This window comes from Dromaius novaehollandiae, chromosome 2, assembly GCF_036370855.1.
Source record: "Dromaius novaehollandiae isolate bDroNov1 chromosome 2, bDroNov1.hap1, whole genome shotgun sequence".
NCBI lineage: Eukaryota > Metazoa > Chordata > Aves > Casuariiformes > Dromaiidae > Dromaius > Dromaius novaehollandiae.
This window is the reverse complement of record NC_088099.1, coordinates 24,647,019-24,665,089: the sequence shown is the minus strand read 5'-3', so window position 1 is coordinate 24,665,089 and position 18,071 is coordinate 24,647,019. Positions and strand designations below refer to the sequence as shown.

At 39.5% G+C, this 18,071-nt stretch overlaps 1 protein-coding gene across 12 annotated transcripts in view; it reads right to left on the bottom strand.

Moving 5' to 3' along the window:
* Positions 1-18,071, bottom strand: part of ADAM22 (ADAM metallopeptidase domain 22) — a 143,476-nt gene that overhangs the window by 14,073 nt on the left and 111,332 nt on the right. For 2 of the 12 annotated variants that reach the window (XM_064506021.1, XM_064506022.1), the window contains exons 24-28: positions 17,881-17,989; positions 16,832-16,922; positions 15,021-15,038; positions 12,301-12,495; positions 9,290-9,390 (exon numbers count right to left, since the gene is read on the bottom strand). In XM_064506021.1, the coding sequence (XP_064362091.1) occupies positions 9,290-9,390; positions 12,301-12,495; positions 15,021-15,038; positions 16,832-16,922; positions 17,881-17,989 (514 nt within the window). Of the gene's footprint in view, positions 1-2,969; positions 3,057-5,148; positions 5,260-6,914; positions 8,412-8,642; positions 8,710-9,289; positions 9,391-12,300; positions 12,496-15,020; positions 15,039-16,831; positions 16,923-17,880; positions 17,990-18,071 lie in introns of those variants that run through there. The other 10 variants (XM_064506016.1, XM_064506017.1, XM_064506018.1 and 7 more) reach the window with 10 other exon arrangements.

The following is an 18,071-nucleotide window of genomic DNA, read 5'->3' as shown; positions in this document are numbered from 1 at the left end:
GGGAGTCTTTTTGATACATAGTATCGGTATTTTTTGAAAAGCTGCATCTTTCCTAGGAATTCTTGGAAGTGTTCTTGTATTTTCTGGTTGTATTTTAACTCTGCTACCTGCAACAGCGCCAGCCATCAATGTACTATTTCCTAAAACTATAAGGAGACGAGCAAAACAGCAGTGTTCCTTCCAGGTCTCTTTAAAAGAAAGCAAAAATCAAAGACTAGCAATAAAAATATGTCAGGTAATTATCAGGTGTAAATGTCTTATCTTGGGCTAGGATTCCTACAATCTAGTATCAGCTGGACATATTTTTTTCAGTCTGATTAAACAAGGCGTGGTTTGTTTTCTCCAGCTCTTTATGCATTAAGCAATCACCCCTCAGTCATTTTCCTGAAGTACTGCAAGGCTGTCTTGTTCATGAGCGACTTCAGAGGCTCCAAAAGCCCCATGATTTCCAAACAGACTGTTCTTAGGAACAGTGCTTTCCTGCCAGCGACAGATTAACCACAAATTGCACCCGAGTTCTGGAGAGACTGCAGCAGCCAGTGTAACCTCTCGCAACAACTCATCCCAGGAGAAAACTCAATCCTTTCCCTTCCCCAATACACCTGCAGAATACTTCCCCATAGTTACCTCAATTAATTAGGACACACAGCTTTCTAAAGTTATTTTAGTTTCTCTCTCATTTACTAAAGCTAAAGTTACTGCTGTAGGCAGTCATTAGTAAGCCTCTATGCAGTAACATTTTTAAGTTAGGTTTCGTCTCTGCTCATATAAAGCCCTTAAAATTGACATGGATCAGTTTACGCCTCCTCTATGAAGAAAAAATATGCTCAGTTTATCTCAAATACAATTAGAAATGTGACTCATCTGGTGCAACAGTGAAAACCCTTGAGTGGGTACACCCCCATCAATTTAATCCACTTGCTAAATCAAGACATACTGATATCAAAAGATGAAAACCAAATTAAGAGTATCCACAAAGGAATTCAGATCCCTTTAACTAATCCCATTAAAGTAACATATTTTAAACTAGTGCTATCATCATATTTCATCAATGACTTTATTTATCGCAGTCAGAGGACTTCTGATATGAACACCCTGAAAGACAGCTATGAGGCTAGGTTATAGCGGGTGACTATGATTGCACTGCCTGAACAACAAAGGTCCAAAGTGTATTTTTAGGAAAAGATTTAATTTCTCTTGCTAATAAAAATGTACTTCCTTTCTAGAGCGAATTTGCCTAGTTTCACCTTTCAGTGAATCTTGGTCATTATCGGTCTTGATCTCCTAGTCTGAAGGACCCCCATAAAGGTTTTGCTCCATATGCACAGAGGGATTTTATGGTCCAAGTAAGCCTTTAACTGCTCCATTAAACTAAACAGCTTGAGGTCTTGAAGTCTCTTCTACTGTTTTCCAGGGCTATATGCTTAAACCTCTCCAGTTCTTCAGCACACTTCTTAAGCTGTGGACATCAGAAAGGACCCCATATGCCAGTGCTAAGGCCAGCCACGGTAAAACTACAGGACTTGCAACCACCGCATCAAAATGTCCAAGCACCACACCAAGACCTGGCTCATGCTGACTGGCACAACTTACATCGTTCTCCTTTAAATCCTGAATTGCTGTGTCAGGGCTTTCTCGTTCCTTGCTCAGGACTGAAATCAGAACTGAAATCAGAACTGCAAGGCTTCCATTTACCTCACTGGCCCTATTTGCTCTTCTGAAAGCTTTTCTGCATCAGTGATTTAAGAGTTCTTGAAAGCAAACACAAACGGTATAAAAAACTTCTTTGACAGCTCTTCTTATGTTTTTGGGCAGGGTACATAGTTCTAAAAATGACTAAATTCACAAGCTGCTGTTTAATATCTTCCAGTGTTACTACTGGAATAGAAAGTGTTTCATCAACATGCTGTGATACGACCCCATCATGTTTTCTCTGATGAACACTTTGGACTTATATACCGAATCCTTCTGTCCTTTTGGACTATTAGTGTGTCTCCTGGTGTATCAAAATTCTTGTTAACATTCTGTTTACTCCTTCTTACTAACCCTAACTCTTCTGGCTAATGATTTCTCTTTCTATTCATTTGTTCGTTGTTTCTACAGTTCTTATTTTGGCTGCATATCTGTTAAGTCAATTTACAACTTCTCTGATTTCTTTTATGTTTTACATTACTTGTTATAAGCTGTCTTCCTTCCTTCCTTCCTATGCTAGGCTGTTTTTTTTCAACTGATGCAAACTTTTTTCCCAGCTGTGTGTTTGTCTTTTGGCAATCTACTAAAATGTGCTCGGTCTCGTGATTCATGTACAACAGGGAGGCCAGCCTCATGCATGTTACTTCTCTTTAGCTTGGAATGTATCAAATATACATTTTTTTGCCTTCAAAAATATTTTCAAGTGACATTTTTGGTGGAACCCTATGCTCACTTCTAACAGATCCATTAGTGGTTAGATATATAAAACAGAGTATATTCTCATATATTTAATTTTCCAATTATATTAATTAATTCATTGTATTCTGAGGGTAAAATACCACTACTGTTTATTCTTTTCTCATTTAAGTTTTAGTATGCACTATATAAGACAGTGGGTAGAGTAAATGTATTATGAAATCACTTGCTTCAGTAAATTACATTCTATTTAAGTTACTACTACTTTATTAGTGATAAATATGTGTCATGCCCATAAAACACTACTTGGCATAAAATGATGAGAAAGCTACTACAAGCTATAGATGACAGTGGGAATGCATGCACTACAAACACCCTTTTTAATGGCTTCATTAAAACATTCAGGAAAAGAACTGTAAGTTGCACGTGAAGCCAAAAACAGACATCAAAATGCAGCAAAAGAAGAGGGGCCCTTTGCACCTACAGTAACTTGTATTGATTTATACAAGGTAGGAATCCCAAGATATTTGTATATGCTGGAACAGCTCTTAAAAATGATATAGAATTAATTTACAAAATACCTAAAGTATGGTCCTTCAGTGTTTTTATTCACATCTTCTACCCACTTAGCTACATTATATTCTCTTTTGAACCATGGGTTTAAATACCTGCAGAAAGCAATGGAAGGAACAGAGAAAGCAGAAGAACAAGAATAGAAAATCTGAGAACACACAGCACAAGCTTAGCACGGATGTTTTCATCCCCAAAATGCAAGTGAATATGGCAAATAAATCAGTATGAATGTTGGGTGAGGACTAGGCAACGTGTACAACTGCATGAGAAAATCTGAACTACAACAAGACTCGCATGTTTGGTTAATCTGGAAATTCATTTCATATCTTAAGGGTAAAATTCACTCCTATGCAGAGGGCCAGCATTAAGCTCATGATCTGGACTTCTCTCATGATCTCAAAATCAGGATGAAGGGGCATTCCAGCTCCAAACCTGCAGTTTGTTTGTTGAAGACACAGGTTTGCACCCATCTGGAATAAATTGCAAGATAATAGCTTAATGAGCAGAGACTTGGGCTTGGCCCTTTCTACAGGAAGGAATTTCAGCCTCAGTATGTTTAAAAGCTTTGTTTGCCACTGCAGTGGCAGTTTTTATGCTTATATGCAAATAAACCCCCAATTTTTCAGTGATCATTTCATTTCCTAAGACCACAAGGAGCTTTCAAGGAGGTGGGCTGCAGAGTCAATCTCACATTTTACAGAAGCAATCTTGATACCAAAACCACACCTTTTAGAAAAGCCTGCATTACATATACTCATATTAGTTACATGAAAACTATGAAATAAAAATGGTGTTTAATTAGCTGACAGCAATATTACCAGGGAAAAGGAAACAAATCTTGTAACTGGTTCTTTTAGTTACAAAACAAGTATAGTGAACTGTATCACAATTTTTCCTCCTTCCCCTTTATAATGTTAAGAAAAAAGGGGCAATGTAAAAATAGCAGTCTGCCTGGTCCAATTTAAGTTCTGTTTTTGTTGTATAAGAATGGCAACAGTTTAACAATTATTTGCATAGAGAGTCAGGCACTCTGAAATAGAATATAAATTGTAACCAAGGAAAAAAAGAAATTCCTTTTAAAGTTATTTTTAGTATTTCTGAGTGAGTTCTCACCACTCTTATTTACGAAAACAGCTCCAATGACCTCACACATGGGAACAGGCCTTGCAAGGGATTGCTCAGATGAGTATAGGTCAGGCCAGATTATGTTATTTACACCCCAATCATATTTCAAACCATGTCGAAGACAAAAGCTGCAGCAGTTTTTCAACTTCTTAGGCCTCCTTTTTTGCTCTGGAACTTCTTCTCCCCGCCCCGCACAAGCACAGCCACAGCTCTCAGAAAGTATTCGCCCTCAGCCACAATTGCTTCTAAGTAGCTTCCTCAGCTTGCTTATTTATCAGGAATCAGGAGTGCTTTATGCTTTCCATCTCGGGTTCTTAGAGAAAGAAAACGTCAAAAGTGGTAGCGCAGCAACAGTTTGAAGTGCGACTAAAGCAACAGGTTGACGCCAGTATCACCAGGAACTAATAAACCCATGGTTTAGCTTTAATTGAAGGCGCGACTATGTATTTTCTTGGAAATCAGAAATCGCTCCAGAACTTTTGACTTGGTTTTTTTTTTTCATTTGAAGGGGTCTTTTGGTAACCATGAAACACTCCCAATCTGGCTTCCTTTATTCGAAAACAAAGTGTAATGTGGTATCAAAGCATGCAGTTGTTGCACAACCGTGTGAGATTTTCCAGGGTCTGGTTGTGTTGCAGACCATCATTTACTGCCTAAATTCATCTGTGGCAGAAAGGTTAAGCGAGTTACTGCAGGCCACTGATACCATTAGAAAGCTCTTAGGCTGGTCTTCATGGCCACACATTCATTAGTGATGGCCAGACTCCACACTTTCTTTGAGTGAGAAATTCTGCTTTAAAATAAAGCTGTCCTGACATGTAAGCCTCAAACTAGACCAATGGCTTGATTTGGCTTGTAGCGCAACATGCAACAATGCAAAAGACCTGAGTTCAAGAGTAATCGTACTCCTCAGGCTGGCAAGGAGTTAGCTAGCGCTGCATCAGCAGGAGCATCTCCAAGCAGCCAAGGTGTTTTGCCACAGTGAAACTATCGTACACTGAGGGAAAGGACTTTCCACGGGATAAAATGGCAGCCCAGAACGCAGGGGCAGGTGAGACTGACCTGTGATCCTGACTCCCTGTTTGGGGGTGCTGAGAACCCCCTGGGCTTATGCCTTGGGTCGGGATTTGGTGGGCGAGAGAAAGCCCAGGCTCAGATGCATGGGTTACCCTGCTGCAAAAACACAATATGTAACAGAAAGTCTAAGCCAAAGATGTTTGTATCAGTTATAACAATGAGGAAGATAAATGCTTATAGGAAAAGCAATGCAAATTAACAAAGATCAGAATTGCTGTTTGGCAAAACACATGTTCCCTGGGACCTGTTTTAATGCAAGCTCCCATTTAAACTGTCGGCTTATTCAGAAAACCCTCATTATCTTTCCTGGATAACTCTAATTGATTTTAATTGAAAACTATTGTTTTATCAAGCCATTTCATCAACCCTGTTTGTGAAAACGCTGCAGAAGCACTTGGCCTGTTGGCATTCTTTCTGTGTGAACTAAACAATCTGCCTTTAATAAAGAACAAGAATTTTGTTTTACAACCTCTAGAACCAATTTAAAACCTCCCAAAAGAGTTTTAAATTTCTCTGTGGAGCCATGACATTTACCAGAAGCCTTATATCATGAATCTGTTAAGTATGAAGGCTTGCACAAAGGAGTGACCAGTACATTTTTCAGGAACTGCCCAGTGCACTTGCAGCCCTCGTGTCAGTGCTGTTAATGAGGGCTGCAGAGCTGAAACTCTGCTCAGTGCTTAAAAAATTCTACTTAAACTATTAATGGCACAATCCTCTATCTGGTGCATGGCTGCATACAAAAAGCCTTGTGCATAATACGTGCAATTACTGCAGACCCATGCCACATCAGGTACTTTCATAGACAACTGTATTACTGTGTATCTGCTTGTAAAAAATTGGAATTACACACAAGGTATTGAACAAATGAATCCAGTCTTCTAGTGGTTAACTTACACTGTCTCTACTAGTAATAGGAGATAGACAGTTACTCCTTTTGTCCGTCTCAACAGTGTGCATCACTGAACTTCCAAGGGTCACATAGGTGCGCCTTCCAAATGCCAGCCGCCATCTCAGAACAGAATTTAAGATTCTTCTGTATTTCTCAGAGAAGTTAAGAAGGTAAATTTGTCTGGGAAAAGGCTGCACATATTCTGAGGATACCTCAGAAGCAACGCCAGCTGCATTGAAGTTGCACGTATTCTAAGGTATCCTCAGAACAGATGCAACCTCAATGCAGCTGGCATCACTTTTTGTTTTGCTAAATAAGTAAGACATGTTGGTCATGGTTAGATCATTCATCGTCAATTTTCCTTTCTCAAAAAGAAAGTTATCTTTCTAACCAGACCCATTGTGTGCCCTCGGTAATTCTCTCCATTCCTCAACACATTGGCATGGCACATGGTTCATTCAGCGAAGCACTCTATCCGATGGGTGACAGGCTTGCAGAGTAGACTCTGACCAGCCATGCAGTCCACCCTGAGACACCTCAAAAGACTAGCTGTGCAACCCCATCAGGAAAAAGAGCATTTCCCTGCCCAGCAGGTATCTGCCGGGAACACACATGCTATGCTTCATCCCTAACAGCCTCTGCAGAGCCCTCAGGAAGCACCAGGGGCTGCTGCCAGGCTGGCAGACAGTAACAAGCAGCAAGAAGGAAAGAAGAGAATTATTAGGTGGAAATTCTGGGGCACCTCTAAAAGAGAAAAAATGTGTAGGGAAAAAGATATCTAACTCACACCCTCTCTGCGTACTCAGTCCCATTTATTTAGTGTTCTGAAGTTCTCAGAACTAATGTACAATATACCAGCAGAACAGCACAGAAGAAAAAAGATGCCTACTGCTCTTCTGCCTTACTGAAAAGATTATTCTCTTCCCATGCAGTTATGTTCACTCTAAGGTAAAAAAAGCTGATCTGATTTCACTCTTTATGGGCCAAATTCAGCTCCAGTGCCCAATTCTGTTGAAGAACAGAATAATGGTAACATGAACTTAACCCTATTATTTTTATAAATTTTTTCTCAGAAATAAAACTAGAAAATGAAGAAAAGAACAAATTTCTAAAGAAGAACTTGCAATGTCATTTGTACGCTTAGTGGTTTGGTCAAGCAGACTAATTTTGCTTTTATCAAATTGTCCCATGCAAGGAAAATACAAAACCAACAGAATAGTATTCCAGTAAGAGTTTATCAGTGCTAAGACCACGAGCACAGTGGCACGCGGCAGATAAACTCCTCTGAAGAATCTGGGACTAATATTTCTAGTTCTGTGTTGCCATTTTGACCATGCGACATTATAATTCCTGTGTGCATCAAGCTATTATTTCTGTAACTTGTAACACAGAGTCTTCTCTAGGAATTTTTCTAAGCCTACTTGCCTAAAGACTGTGCATTGCAGGTTTGTAGAAAAGTTTCAGAACGAACTCAGAATTCCCAAACTGAAGAAAGCATGGCCCAGAAAGGAATTAGTGTTATCAGTTTCCAGCAGGGTTGGTATCCAATTCATTTGCCAATACAGGTGCAAAGTTAGTACTAATAATATGGGGAAAGGGCACAGCCATTGCCGTTACTGTCAAAGAAAGGGTCATTCTTGTGTGGCATAAATGCTCTAAGAGCAGGCCAGCGCTTGATAAGCCTAGAGATCGTGTTTCCTGCCATTCACCACCCCTTCACATAAGCAGCCTGAACCAGGAGGCATGAGTACAGAGTAAAGGCTGTTTCACCACGGGGTGCACTGCACATGTGGGCTCTTCAGTATATGTAACCACCAAATCAACATAGAAAGCAACTCTAAATCATGTTGTAAATGTATATGTAAAGTTGTGTGTATACAAGGCGCTTCTTCAAATGGGCTTCCTTACTAATGTATTTAACTTTTTCCACAGAAACTAACATATTTAACTTTTTCCGTAGACCCGCAGCCCACTGACTTCAACACTGAGACTCATGATGTGCTTGTGCTGAAGTCTGGGGGGTCAGTCTGGGGGTAAGGACTCTTATTACACATTTATTTCAGGGCTAACTCAAGATTGGCTGTTTCAGGCCTGGTGGCATAGAATAATTAACTTCAGTGTACTCTCAAAACAGACAGACCTCTCTCCTAAAACATCCAGGCAGGTACTCAGAAATCTCTGACCTCTACAATGGCCCAACCCAAGGTGAGGACAAAGGTAGAAAAAGGTTATCAAGAATTCATTATTGAACCAGGATACACTCAGCAATGGCAGTTTACTGTAGACAAAAGCCTGTAGTGATGGTGTAGGTTGTCACCATCATTGGGAACTACTATGGGAACGCCTGTGAAGAAGCCTACATAAAAAAGAAAATTGATAGTTAATTTTTAAAGAATACAGAAAAAAGAAGTTGAAATACATTAGCTCAACTATTTATCAGATTATCAGTCAGCAGCCAGAATGGGCCACAAGGCAAATATGTAGTTGTCTACTTTTCAATACTCTTTCAATACTCTTGATCTCAATCTACGAAACATGAGCATGTAAACTATACTTTTTGGCTTTGCTCTTAGAAGTTCAGACTTACTCAGTTGAATTAGATCGTGGCCTAAATCTTTTGCCTTTGACTTTCTTTCTGTTTCCTCCTATATTACCTGAAAGAGACCAAAGGGTAAAGGCAGACTGTGTAACATCTTGAAAGTTACCTGCATTACATTCCAAACTGTATGTATTCTTTACATTCCCAGCAACAGGGTCACACTATCAGCTTTGACCATCTAAAAGTCGTAAGTCAGTCCTTCTTGATTTTTCCCAGAGCAGAAATACTTGACACTTGGGTGACCTTTTGCAACCTTTTGCTGCAACCATGCAGACCAAAAACTTAATTTCAGCTTCCATTTGAGAAAATTACTACTTCAAGAAAAATGCTAAGTACTGCAAAATGCACAATAAAATCTCAAAAGCTGGCAAGACTGAATGAAAATTTTCCTCTTTTTCATGTTAGCTCACACTACAGGAATGGGAAAAATTAGGCAATGTAATTTCTATGTGATAAAGCATTGTGCAAAAACTGTACTTGTGTAAGAGGCTGCTAAATCCCCACTCCAGGTTACTAACAATTAACACAGGTTTAAGGAGTCATGCCGCTGTCCGAAGATCAACTAAATTTTCAGCAGAGCAGTGATGTCACAGAGGCTGGTTTCCACCATGAAGGGCAAACAGGTTAACACTTACCTTGCCAAGAATTACTCCTGGGTCTCCCATTTTCACAGATGTCTGAAATATGTTTCGTGTCTGGGATCCTTTCACTCCAGGAATGAGATAATCCATTTGACCTGGAACAGGAGGGCTCAGATGCGGTTATTCTTAAGAGCATTTTCTCACATAAATATTACCTTAGTGGTTCAGAGCTCATCGCATTCCTAAAGTCAGTCACAGAACAAGGCCTAAGGTCTGTCTGCACTAGCAGAGCATTCTGTATTTCTGGTTAAATTGTGCAGTTACGTTTAGCCAGCTGTCCCTGAAGCAGGTCAGTGTGTCCAAATTCAGGCTCCAGTAATGTTTCCTATTCTGGCTGCTGTTGAAAGAACATCAGTACACACAGTACTTCCTTTGTTATTTCCGTCTCTTCCATAGTATTTAGTTGGAATACGCTCTTTCAGCTCTGCTTGTCGCAGTGGCTTTTTCCCAGCAGTTGAGCACGTGCTGCCCGGCGGCTGCCTGCCACGTGCTCGTGCTGCGGCAGGGAAGCAGGGACTCACACCCCTCCACTCCTCCTCCCACCGCTACTGGTCTTGGGGGCCAGAAGTCTGGGGTGGGGGCTGAGAAATAAGCCCATCTCAGTTTCACTGATTTTGAATTTTTATTCTATTTTGTCAGCGAGTCACTGGAGTATATACTTGCAACACCAAAGTCGTAGCCGAAAACAGTCTTTATATCTAGGTCCTCCGTATGAACTAAAGCTTTTCTTTCCTCATGTATCCCCTCCAAGAACCAGAGGTATGCAGTGATGTCCAACAGCCGGGGGAGAGAGCAGGGACTGGCAACAGGCCCCCTCCCGCTGAGCTAGAACTGCTGCTCAGCCATTCGCCATGAGATCCACAATTCATTTCCAATATAGAAGAAAAACAAAAGGAAGCTGAACACTAGCCAGAATGGATGGCCCCATTATTAGAAAGACATTTAGCTCAAAGGATGCATTTTTGTATTTTCAAACGGTCTGAATACTCTCATGTTTTTCAATCTCTGCTTTCTTTAGAGGGCAGAGATCTGACACATGCTGTTCAGACAGTCTCCAAAAAAACAGGCTAATCACAGCCACACTGAAGTAAGCCTCGGGTTTTACTAATTCACACTTATTTAAAGCATGAAATGCCTGAGAACTGGCAGATTTTTTAATCGTTTTCTCTTCCTAATGGTTTCTTTCCAGGCTCGGTAATGTCTTGCTTTTTACTGTTTTTGGTGTTTGCTATTTCGTAACAGCAGGAGTTATTACATAATTATGTCTTAATTCTTTAGTAACCTCTGAGAATACTAACACCTCACAGCATTTTCCAGCATGGAAAGGCCCAGATGACTAAGCTCAGTCACTCTAAAGTCTGCCAAGAGATGACATTGGTATCTGCACGCAAAGCAAAACAAAAGCAGTGTGAAAGGTGGGTAGTAGCCTCCTGGGCCTCCAACTGGGAGGACTGCCCCAGTTCCACCACAGAGCTAAGGGCAACCTGCTCAGGCTGACTTGACAGTGGCGCAACATACCTGAACCAGTGGTGGGGAACAACAAAGTTCTCTAGTATAGACAGACCTTAAAATCCATCAGTTTTGTGGAACAAAAAATAACACAGAGACAGATGAAAGAAATGGAAGTATGAGAAGAAAGAAAGGTACAAAATGAAAGAAATTTGTTAAATGACATTCATTTAAAAACAAACTTTCTTTTTTCTTAACTGGAATGCACACCTCCTTAATCAAAACCTATGAAAACTTGCTTGCCCAAGACTTTTTTGAAACTTTTATCCAAATGAGAAATGAGAAAGGATTCTCCAACACAAACACTGCATCATTTAGGGTAAACATTTTCTCGCTGAAAATAAGTTTATCCACTCATAAATCTAAAAGCTGTATTTAGAAAGTTAGAAACCATTAATTAATTACCTCACTATTACAGAGAAACCATTAATTAATTACCTCATTATTACAGTTTTCTTAATAACATTCACTGGAACAGACTGAATGAAGCTGCACATAGGATCTACCTGGTACACCCAAAGACACTGAAAATACACATATTTCATTGTGCTTTCTTTGAAATAACAAAGTAAGTATGGCTTTGTTGACTGCACAATTATAAATCACTCAGCAAGATGAACTGAGAATTCCAGTTTTCTTATGAAGCAGTTCGAGAGCGTCTGTTCCTCCCATGACATCCTGCTCCTTGTAAATGGTTTTGAAGAGCTGGCTGAAGAAGATTTTCATAATTAAAGGATCTCTGACTGCAGAGGGATGGTGAGCATAATGACCTCATGACTTTAGCAATCGCTAACAACTGTTAATGCTTTTGAATCATTTTTCCACTTTAAAATGCTGTTGATGGATTGGTTTTCTGGTTTTCCTTTTTCAAAGTAACTGGAGAATAAGAAAATTAGCAAATTCTGAAGAGAGGCAAAATCTAATGCCCTTCTTGGTTACTCAAAACAGCAAGCACAGAAGTACAGAAAGTCTTTGTAAAATTATTTCCTAGGATAACACTTGATCATCATTTAGTATATTAGTTTAGTAAGTGAAAGTGGAATAAACTGCAAACACCTCCATCTTTACTGGGAGACAGTGAGAATATTTTCCAGAGGTCTAGGTCAGCTCAGGTAGTTATCAATGGCATTCACAAATAAAAATATAAAGATATAAAAATAACATTTACATTAAAAAATTTATATTTATAATTATTATTGAAGCAAGACAGTGTTCCTTTTCTTTGATTACATGATGATGATAAAAAATTGTGGGTTTTTTAATTTAATGTTTTGGTTTTGAGTCAACAATTATTATTATGGTCTACTTGAAAACAATTCTCAAGCAGGCAGTTGATGAAAATTAGATTAACCAAAAATTGGTTTACAATGGAAAACATGTTTATTCCAGCCTAATTGTAATAATTAGTAGCCCAAGATATGTGAGAAAAATCAGTAATCAAAGAATAAGGGATTGTGCCATTTTTAACATTCCAAAGAAAGAAGAAGGAATCAAACCTGCTGCAAAACAATGAAATGTTCTGACTAATGGAATAATGGGTGATGGAACAGGTAGAAATCTGAAAATGCGACAGAAAAGCAGACCTCTTCTTAGAACTAGATGCAGAGTTTGTGCTGACTCCAGGAGGCATGTCGCTATAAAAAGAGTCGGCCTCTCCAGGCTTTTTTACATAATCTCCCTGGGGTATTTGTCTAAAGTATAATAAACATTGTAGAGTCAGAAAACAAGACAGGCATGAGCACATAAACACACATACACACAAATATTAGTTTAAAAGAAAGAGGCAAGCATAATGATCCTTGAGGAAACCCGTTAAACATACACAACAAACATATTAATAAATATTTCAACCATCAGTGAGAATACCCCTGTGTATTTTTGACAGTTCAGAAAAGTGGATTACGTAAGTTTAGGTAGGGGAAAACAAGGAATATTTCATTAGTAAACTCTGATCACAGGTTTCAAAGTGATTAGTTTGTGGTTCTTGAGACATCGGATAATCAAGTTCAGACATTTCAAAGCATCCCTTGCTGCAGTACAAGGATCTGAACCAAATTCATGCATGGACCAAACGGGATTTAAGGAAAAGTGAATGCATTTTCCTTTCTAGATGAGAGAGATGTTTTTTGTTCAATTTTTGTGATCATTAATGAATTCAAGAAGAGCAACCTGTTGAGCTGTTTAAACCCTGGTAGGAGAAAACCCTTCAGTTTATTAACTGTTCTCTTTCGCAGTGGAACTTAAGCCAGCGCCAGAGGTCCTCAGTTACTCCCGATTACCACGATGAACTCATTCTGCCAAGACACACGACAATAATACTACCGGTATCTGACAACAGTTCATCCTTTTCTAGTAGTAAAAGCTTGGTTTGGGTACATAAAACCATCTATGCACTACAAATTCCTAATTCAAGTTATGCCATTTTTGCACAGTGAATTCACTGCCAGCCGGGAACTGCCTTACAGACATGCCAGTTACAGTCCCACCAAGCTGAAAAATCTTCTCTAATACAGGTACTAATTTGGAAGTCTGTAATATCATATTACCATAAGTTTAATTATCCATTCAGCCTTGCGCTTTCTGAGGCATTTTTGTTTCTGTTTGCCACTATTAAGATGCTCATTTATCAGAAGGTCAATTCACATTCAGATTATGTCCAACTACAGACCTGAACTGGGCTCTATCCATTCCATATTCAAATTTCTAATGCTCCCGAGATATTTTAAATATGTAATTATATGACACATAAGTTCCTACTATAATATAGTACTTCTAGACTATTTCTTCTATAGCCTCATGAGTCTCAGTTCTTGTCTCATTCCTCAGGCAGTAAGTGCATCAATATTTCCAGAACTGTTTGTGCCGTTCTGCTGTTCCCGAGGTTCCTCTTTAACAAACCATCTTCTCACTAGTCAGTCAGAACAGACTTCTCCCACATATTTGTGCCCTTTACGCTACATTATCTCAGCTGACAGAATTCTTGATAATTTATCCTTTTTATTACTTTCAGTTGACTTATTTCAACCACTGAGTATTGTCAAATATCATTCCATATGCAATGCTTGCACATATTTTAATGGCTTGTTTTCCTCTTTATTTAAGGACTAACTGCAAACAGTTCAAAAAAAGGACACTATGATGGATTTATGTTTTTCAATTTATGGAATTCTCCTTTTATGCATCCATAAATTGTCTATCAAGAAAGCAGTCTATGGAACTTCATATTCTGCATGAAGGGGATTTAGTTATTAAACACCTCCAGTTTTCCATCATCCTCAAAAACCTTTGCTTTTGCTAGTTTCCACTCCACCCATGTCCACAGCCACAGCCACAGCCACAGCCTGACTACATACTTCCATTTCTCCTTCCATATTCTAATGTGTGGAGATGAGGGAATCTGAAAGATTTCAGATACTCTAATATTCCCATGCTAACATGCAGGGGGTTTCTCTTTCCATATTTCAAGGCTGTAGCTGCTCTGTCCTCTGCCAACGATGACATGTCTATAGTGGAGTGACTCGAAGGCAGCGTTACTCTGTGTTTGCACATTCAGGGCATTCCCCTGAAAATCGCCAAACCTCAGACCGCCAAAATCTGTCTTCCTTAGGCCCAGATAACATCTCCTGTCTACCGTAATGCTTGACTTCAATATCTTTCCCCTCTTCCCAGTTACTGAGCCTGTCAGCTATCCAACCCTGCTGTACACAGAACAAATTAATCAGCACGTGGCAGGACTTTTCTGCTCCAGCTACTACTTCGAACCTGCCAGGGAAAGCACTGCTTTCCAGGCAGAGGAAATGGAGAACAAGCTCAACAGGTGGCAGCAAAAAAGTGGTAGCTTGAACCAGGAGGTGGTAATAAGGGCAGAAAAATAGAAAACATCATGTCAATATTAATTATTCAATTCTCGGGCTCTCAAGAACATTTTAATCTAATAGCATATTTTCAGTATCTTTTATTGGAAATATTCTCCTGTTTTCCTAAATAAAATAGTGTATTGAAGTAAACATCATTTTTGCTACTGAGTTCAATGAAATCAGGATATTAAACAATGTATTTGTAGAATAAACACATTTCATATATTCAAGCAAACATTCTTAAAACTATGATAATATATCATGAGTATATTTTCCTTATAGCATGTAAATGGGCAAATGAGAAGAAAAGCTATTTTCAGACCTTTCTAGAGATGCATTCCATTACTTTTATCACATACCTCTGTCTTCTGTAATTTCTTCCCATAAAAAAGAAGAGAAAGAAGTAAGAGTGAGTTACCAGTCTGCAAGTATACATGGTCAGTAGCAGAAAAAAAAAGGCAAACAGAAAAGCAATGTATGCACAACAAAATTTTTGCTCAAAATGATTCTACAGAAACCACTTCTGAAATAAACATATTCATAAACGTATTAGCTCAGAACTAGAAGGAACTAGGAATATATACATTCATGCTGATGGCTACACTCAGTGCTGAGTTTGAGGTGCAGTTTGTGATGAATATAAGTCTATTTACCGTGGTGCTGCTCCTGAAAGGTGTTTTCTTGACCCTGCCCTCCCTACCATCCCTTGAGCGGACACCAGCAATCACGTGGTCGTGCAGTCGAGTCAGGTCAGCTCACCAATCTCTCTGAAAACTGATCTTTTCCACCCCCTGGGCTAACTTTCAGTCCTGTCAGGAAGCTCACCCGACAGATCGCACGGCCACCGGGTCACCAGTGCTGGCAGAACTGCGGACGGATGGCAGAGGAGGGAAAGGAACGCAGGACTCGTGGTGCCGGTGCCAGTCCTGGGCCAGCCCAACCTCAGCTGTCACATTGCCACCTAAATATGCTTTTATAAAGTTTGGGAACTGAAGCTATTGCTTCAATATTACTAGCAAAATTATGCAGGTCACTGGCTAAACCTGATCTGAAAGAATAGCTCTTAACCTTTGGAGCTGTAGTCAAAACAGAAGTCCAGATTTTCAGATACTGCCAGAAGCTGAAGGTGACACAAAAAGACAGCATAACACAGTCTTTTTACTCTACGAGTCTTCATGTTTTCCCTCACGTGCCTCTTTCCTTATGTATGTTTGAGCTGCTCTAGTTCTGCAAGTTTGCAATGGCCCCAGAGGGTCCAAACCAGAGCGAGCCCGGGAGCAGGCCCTCCTGCTCGCTCCCGGGGGAGCGGGAGCCGGCTCTGAGAGCGGCCGGCACAGCCACGCGCAGGGGCCAGGGCCCCGGCACCCCCAGCAGTGGGGCCACTGTGCCATGCCCTGGGGGACAGCGCTGCGCTCCTGAGCCTGCCCTGCCTTCCCACCACCCCAAGCACCACGGGAAGACAGACTTCTACAGCCTCATCCAAATGGGGGTGGCTCTTCTGTGGCGGATGTGCCTTCATTCCTCATTTAATATATGCAAAAGAACTAAAACTTTCTGCTTTTAGAAGAAATTCACAAAGGGGGAAAAACTGAAGAAGAGCAGTCATACTAAAATAACCCATTTTTACTCTTAGTTAGCAGAACACTGGCAACTGTACAGCAGATGAGAACTTGCACCTTATCTGCAAATTACAGATTTATCTCTCTCAACAAAACACTGAAGCACCTGCTTGAATTAATTTGGGGTTAAGCTGACTGAATATAAACATCTGTTGAAAGAAGCCTATGGTTAAATGCTTTGCTGACTGAGGGCCAATCTTCCTAAATTTACTTTGTCATTAAGAAAGATTTGTAATTGAATCAGACCCTAGTCTTGTATTTTCTTTGTCAGATATAGTAAAATCATAAGCTCATCATCTTCAAAAAAGAAAAGGAATAACTAAATAAGAAAGACATTTCAAGCCTGGATCAAGCTCTCTGAAAACAAAAACACATACGCATGTAAGAATTGACTGAAAAATGCAAATACTATCAAAATGTCACTAAATAAATACAATTCAATTTGGAGTTTTTATATTATGTTTGAATTGCTCCTTTCATAATGTAATTAGCTAACAGATGAAATTAACAAAGTTTTTAAAACTGTATTAAGAAGAACACAATTTACTTACTTGTAACCCCAACCAGTTATTCCTAAAACGAGAGCCAACACTAAAATGGTGCCAGCAATAGCCCCTATTATTATATTTGTGCTAACAACACCTGGAAACACAAGAAAAGGGAAAAATATGCAGGGTTTTAGGAGAAAAATATACAAAAACAGTAAATGCACTGTCTTAAAAACCTGCTTGGACAACTTGCGCTAGGCTGATTAATTGTAACCAATGATACAAATCTGAAGTATAGCCTGGATATGAAAAGATAATTTGCACATCAAACTTTGTGCCTGTTTTCCTTTAATGAACACTTGCTACATGTGAAAGTTGTGTCAGATATACCAATATATTATCAATACAGATAAGCTGCTGTAGTTACATCCATATAACCTGCCTGCTAGATACACACTTGTATCGGAATAAAAGTGACTTTTTTGGTTTAAATGCCTTCCACAGCTGAATAAACTGACCAAAAAAGGCATTCTGGAAGAGGGAAAAACTGCCCCCCACAAGGTTTTATAACAACGATGGGAAACATTTACACCTTCATTTTTCCACAATATACTCTCCTCTTACATGCAAGCCAGGAGAGGAATAAAAACTTTTGCTCAAAAAACATAAAAGCATAAGACTTGTGTGCCAACATTCTGCATAGTGACCATGTTATAAAAATTTGACTCCACAGCTAAAAGTCAAACATATAAGTAATTTTACCTTTCTACCTAGATATGAAGAGCTCTAGTAAATTTTTGCTTGTCCTAATCAGTTAATATACTTAGTAAGACCACTCAAATGACTGCAGCAAGCAAAGTAGAACTCGATGCACTTATGCGAGTCCTGGGAGCTGTACTGAATGCTTGTGGGACCACACCGTTTGCATCCCGGTGCAGGACTGACACCTCAAGCACAGAAACCAAGTGTTCATGCTGAGGAAGGAAGAGAACAAGGCTATCAAATGAGGCACCATGTTGCAGGCAAAGTGAAAGAGTAGGAGATCTAGTTTTGCTTAATGGACCTTCCTCAAACCCAAGCTTTTCAAATTATTGATAAAAATAACCACGTACCTTTATTGATGGCCTCTTTATCAAAAAACATACTATCTTTGATGCGGGAACTGCAGTCATCTCCTCCCCAGAATCGGTCACAGACGCACTTTATTTCATTGCTACAAACCTGCAGCCAAAAATGTAGCCCAGAATAAAACAATAAAATTAATTTATTCCAGTAATTAAACTATAGTGTAGGTACAGTCATA